This window comes from Mus caroli, chromosome 19, assembly GCF_900094665.2.
Source record: "Mus caroli chromosome 19, CAROLI_EIJ_v1.1, whole genome shotgun sequence".
In the NCBI taxonomy this organism is placed as follows: domain Eukaryota; kingdom Metazoa; phylum Chordata; class Mammalia; order Rodentia; family Muridae; genus Mus; species Mus caroli.
Window position 1 is genome coordinate 1,440,030 of NC_034588.1, and position 5,903 is coordinate 1,445,932.

Consider the following 5,903-nt stretch of genomic DNA (forward strand, 5'->3'; position numbering starts at 1 on the left):
AAAAAAAAAAAAAAAGAAAATAGGGGGAAATTTTTAGAAAAGAAAATTCCATAAATCCACTATCTAAATAATAGAAACTTTAGTAGAAGAATTGCAAGCAAAATGTACCACACCCAAAGGACCCGAGCTACGTGAAAAGGCTGAGCACCGGGCACAATGGAGAGAAAGTGACCCGCAGCAAGGACAGCACCATGCAGTGTCAGAACAAAGAGCAGGGACTGCTGGTTCTCAGCCACTCTTCCTGACTATGTTTTATAGGCTCCTCTGCACACACAGAGCAATTATGACAATGAGACTAAGTCTCAGCCAGAAGAACGGGAACAAAGGTAACCCGTGTCATTTCCAAGCCTATGCTTAATGATAAACCTGGCTCTCCTTCTCCACCCTTAGCTGAATGGGGAGATACTAGAGGATTCAGGGAAACATGAAGCCACAAGACTGAAAGATCTTGGATTCTACATTTAAAAAAAAACCATACACACACACACACACACAACCTGGTGGTAAAATAAAGGAAAAACAAACATTTCATCTGTTAAGTCACTGAAATTTCAAAATTATCTATTACATCTAATGAAACAAAGATTTAAAAAAGTATTATATAAGCTTACAGGGAGAAAAAGAGAAATAGGACATGTACAGGATAATTATAAAGATTTCAGGATTTCCAGTAGCAACAGCTGAGTTACCAAAGGTATGGAATGAAGGCATTCTCAGAAACACAAAATCTCAAGAAATTTACCCTCCCAACCCTCTTTGTCAGGAAGCTGCTGAAACCTAACAGCCACCACAACAGTGAGTAAGCCAAGAAATAAAGAAATTGGGACTCAGAAAACAAAATCCAACACAAGAGGAAAATAAATCAAGAAACACTCTGATTAATGATGGAGAGAAGACCCCAAAATAAGGAGTTATGTATCAGCTACAGAAAGTACCAAAATTAGAACACGTTGGAGCCAGCATGGTGGCTTATACTCATAACACTACGGCTCACAAGGCTAAGGCAGGAGTACTGCTAGGAGTTCAAGAACAATCTGGGCCACACAGTGCCAGCCTATCTCAGAAAATCAAAAGAAGAAACTGATGCTACAGCTTAGTAGGTAGAATGCCGAGTGTAAACAGGCATCGTGGATCCCCAGCAGCACATAAACCAGCTGTGGTAGCATACACCTGTAACTCTGGGACTCTGGAAATAAAGGAAGGAGGAGCCCGAGTGTAGGGTTACCCTTGGCTATATGTTGAGTCAGATATCAACCTGGACCACACAAGGCCCTTTCTTTAAAAGCCAACAATAACAGCTGAGTGGTGGTGGCACATGCTTTTGATCCCAACACTCAAGTTGGCAGAGGCAGGTAGATCTCTGAGTTCAAGGCTAGCTGATCTACAGAGCGAGTTTCAGGACAGCCAGGGCAACATAGGGAAACCCTGTCTCAAAAAAAACAAAACAAGCAAACAAAAACCAGTAATAATGATGCCTTTTTAAAAATTTAAGGGGCTAGAGAGATGGCTCAGCAGCTAATAGTGCTTAGGGCTCTTATAAAGAAGCAGAGTTCAGTTCCCAGAAACCAAGTTCACAACTTCTATAACTGGAGCTCCATCATCTCCTAAGTATGGACATCCGCATGGACATCCCTATACACACAAACAAAAATTAAAAATAAACATTTTTAATGAAAAAGATAATACATTACAAATAAGTTTAGAAACAGGTAATTAAAAACAATCAAATATATGGTTAAAAGTATTGCTCTTAATGTGGCAGTGGTGGTTTAATCCCAGCACTCGGGAGGCAGAGGCAGGCGGATTTCTGAGTTCGAGGCCAGCCTGGTCTAGGTCTACAGAGTGAGTTCCAGGACAGCCAGGTCTATACAGAGAAATCCTGTCTCAAAAACAAAAAAACAAAAACAAAAAAATCCAAACAAACAAATGAAGTAGATCTCTTCTACATGCTAACACAAAACACTGACCACTTTACTAAAAAGCACATGAGACTATAATATACCAATTACGTTTCTGGTTTTTTTTTCTTTTTAAATTTTTTTTGAGATAGGGTTTCTCTCCATAGCACTGGCTGTCTTGGAACTCATCCTATAGACCAGGCTGGCCTAGAACTTAAGAGAGGAGTCTCTACCTCACAAATGCTGGGATTAAAGTATGTGCCACTGTTTCTTTAAAAAGCCAGTTAGCTGTGCGCACATACGCAGAAAATCTAGAATATTAATAACTGAATGTTAATAATTATTGTGAGAAGTCAAATAACTACAAAGTCTTGCTCTCCAAATAGGTTTCTATAATGACACACTGTGCCAAGTGCAAATCACCTTTTTTCTTGATAGATTACAAACATAACTACATGAAGATATATAAATGCAAATGCCATCTATGCCTGACATGCTGAAGAAGTCCATTACGCTCTCAATGCCCATGCAATGGGGTTTGGGGGTAAAAATATACACATCATTTCTTTTCTTTTTTACCCCCCTTTCCTTTATTTTTGCCCCCCCCTTTTTTTTGCAATTGCCAAAAAAGGTAAAATCGATATGATTTTGTTGTGAAAAAGATAAAACTATGAGCAAAAGCAAAATTGTTTTTGAGCAATTTTAATTTAAGAAAGCTATAGTCCTATTTATCTTCCCTATATTGCACACTTACAAATCTATTACCAAATACCTATAAAAGTCATTTCGCTTTATAACTACACTAGAAATGAGACAGTGACAAACTGAAAATTTTATACAAACTATGCTATGCCTCACAACAAAACAAAACAGATAATTTACTTACTAGTTATTATACAATGCAGAGAATCTGGCAGGTGCTTAGAACGTAATGCTTCTATGGAAATCACTAGCTGCCCATCCAGCAATGTTCCCTTTGCTGTTCCTGCTTCACATTTCCAGTGAATTATTAAATATCTTAAAATCTGAAAAGAGCACAATTCAGATAAAACATAACCTTTAAAATCATGGTCCTAAGCAAACTTGTATGATACAATTAAAACTCTATTATAAAATACTGCAATTCTGCTTATGAAATGACAGACTTACATTTGCTCAGATCATGGCATCGAAACACAAAAAATATGCAAGTAGACAGTATAATTCAATATTATGCACACCAAGACAGGAAATTAAGAAAATAAGTTGCTGCTGGGCAGGGGTGGCGCACGCCTTTAATCCCAGCACTTGAGAGGCAGAGGGAGTCGGATTTCTGAGTTCGAGGCTAGCCTGGGTCTACAGAGAGAGTTCCAGGACAGCCAGGGCTACACAGAGAAACCCTGTGTTGAAAAAAAAAAAGTTGCTGGGTAAATTCACCTAGAAACAAAAATTTTTTTAAAAATGAACTGCAATTTGTTTTTTATTTTCTTGCCCAAATAAAAGCCAACTATGGAAAAGAGTGGTATCTAGTTATGAATTATCTTTTTCATTCAGTAAATCATCATTTTTGAACATCAAAATAAGATAAATACTTATCTATGTTATTTGTGAATGTTGGAAAGGGACTGTAAGTTAAGAGCACTTGGCTGTTCCAGCACCCACAGGACACCTCACAACTTGGTCTCACAATGTGAGACCAAGCTGGCCTCAAACTCACAGATCCATCTTGCCACTGCCTCCTAAATGCTGGGGTTAAAGGCAAAAGTTACCTTAATGGCCTAAAAGTCTTATTGTTATGTGTATGAGTGTTTTGTCAGTATATACATACATTGACCACATGTTTGCTGCTCATGGAGGTCAGATGGCACGCATTGCCACCAGGGTGCTGGAAATCAACTTTAGAAGGCCCCAAACCAACAAATCTCTTAGCCAACACTTTTTTTTTTTTTTTTAAGGCAGGGAGCTCTGAGTAAACAAATTTGGTAACTAAGATTCCAATTTGTACCAGAAATTATGAAGATGGTTTCCGGACACTTCTACAGCCTAACATCTTCCTTCACATTTTTCCTGTGCTCTCTCTGTTCAGATTTTTTCCAGTGCCTTTATGTGTAATGATAGCAGTTGGGAAAAGAATACTGACTGGTGGGTGAGTCAGAGCCCTGAGTTCCATCCCAGGTTCTGTCATCTTGTTAAATCTAATCCCCCAACTTCCTTTGACAATGACAAAGAAGACACCAAGGACCAGGAATATTCCAAGTTATCTCAGAACCTATAATTCTGTATTCATTTGTGCAGTGTTCTTTAGAAGGCCCGGAGTTAAGTGTCCCATTAGGTAATGGCTGCCAAGTTCAGCAATGGTGTGAACACATGTAGCTAGCTGGCCCAGGTGTTCATTCAATGCTATCTTCCAGAACTAAACAGTTCCCTGTCCACATGTATAGGAATGTATGTGTATGTGTGTGTGTATGTATGTATGTATGTACGTACGAGCCCTGATTTCAACCCTCCACACCTCACGGAGGCTGCCCCGAGAGCATATCACACCTTCTCCTACGGCTTGGTGCCCCCTTGCCTACCACCTGATTCCCTGATCCACCCTTCCATGGTGGCACATTTCCTTCTCACCTTTCCAACTCCCCTCTCATCAGTGGTGGATAGAAAACGCTAAAACTCCAGTTGGCCAACCTCCAAGCCCCCTCTCAGAATCACCCCAGATTTGGCATCACCATAGTTGGTGACCTTTCAGGTCCTCGGCTTTCGGTGGTGATGTTAGCGCACATACAGGCAAAGCCCGGAACACGGAACACATCGGTTCCTCAGAAAGGACCCACGAGGCTGATGGGTGGTCCTGCACCTCATACCTCAGGCCCTTCCCACAGTCCCAAAGAAAGAGGGATTTTAATGTTTCTAACATTCACGGCATTTTCTCCTCCACCTCAGGAATTGCCAGATCCCTCCGCCCAAACTTTGAGGATCTCCTCACAATGCCCTCCTCTCAGAAGTGTCTTTCTCTCCCTTCCCAGCATCACCTCGCAGACAGCCAAAGCCGTCCTCTCCATTCCGTAAGGAGAGCGGCTGCAGCTCTGGGACTGCCAGTTGGTCACAACCTCCTCCTCAGCTAGGGCTTCGAGCGGGAGGGCGCCCACGCCGGGCAGTCCCTTCCCGCCTGACCGCGCGTCCGCCCCGCCCCCAGCCCCCGCGCCTGCGCACTGCGGGAGCTGCCCGAGGCGGCCCGCATCCGTAGGCGGGTGGGCGGGAGGACAGGTGGCGCATCTGCCAAGGTTGGAGGCGAGCCGGGAAGAGGCCGGGCGGCGACTGCTCCTGAGACTTTCCCACGGTCTCGCCAAGACACGGCCCTCGGCCCTTTTCAAAGCGCTCTGTCCGCCCTCGGCGTTTTCCAGGGCTGCTGCGGCTGCGTAGTGCAGGATTCCCAAGCTGGCTCTAGACCCCAGATGGCTTTGCCTTCTGTTCTGCGGGCGGTGCCTGGGACCAGGCTCCACTTCCCACATCTAACAGAGGGAAATATGGGTGCCAATTAAAACTGAATTTTAGGTGAACAACCTTTTTACCCCGTATTATGTGTACCTTGCAATAAGATTTGGGACAAATACTAAGAAATTTATTTTGAAGTTAAAAACGCAATTACTATATTGTACCTGGCAACTTGTCCCCAAGCTTCTCCCCAGTCTATTCCAGGAGGATCCTAGGAGCTTCCCAGTTCCCACCAGATCCTTCCTTCCCCCACGTTTGACTTCACAGAACGTGTGGCTGACAAGCAGCTCTCAGTGTCTCTAGCTGGAAGCAAGGGAGATGGTCCTACAGGCGCAGAACGGGTTTAGTGAGATGGACTTAGGCTCACAACTATCGGGAATCTGACAGATTGTTCCTTGGGCTGCCAAAAGAAGATGCTGGCTTGAGAGATTCTTGCCTGGCAACGAGTTACCCAAGGAGAAGGGTGGAACAGGGCGTTGGCCGCTTTCCTTTAGAGAAAATTCTTCCTCTGCAGAAGCTGGGATTAGACAGAAC

At 43.1% G+C, this 5,903-nt stretch overlaps 1 protein-coding gene across 1 annotated transcript in view; it reads right to left on the reverse strand.

Annotated features, from left to right (window-relative positions):
* Window positions 1–5,389, reverse strand: part of C19H11orf80 (chromosome 19 C11orf80 homolog) — a 74,135-nt gene extending 68,746 nt beyond the window's left edge. Inside the window, exons 1-2 of the mRNA XM_021151260.2 lie at window positions 4,907–5,389; window positions 2,785–2,923 (exon numbers count right to left, since the gene is read on the reverse strand). Coding sequence (XP_021006919.1) covers window positions 2,785–2,923; window positions 4,907–5,386 — 619 coding nt within the window. The 5' untranslated portion in view covers window positions 5,387–5,389. The remainder of the gene's footprint in view (window positions 1–2,784; window positions 2,924–4,906) is intronic.
* Window positions 5,390–5,903: the final 514 nt, after the last annotated feature.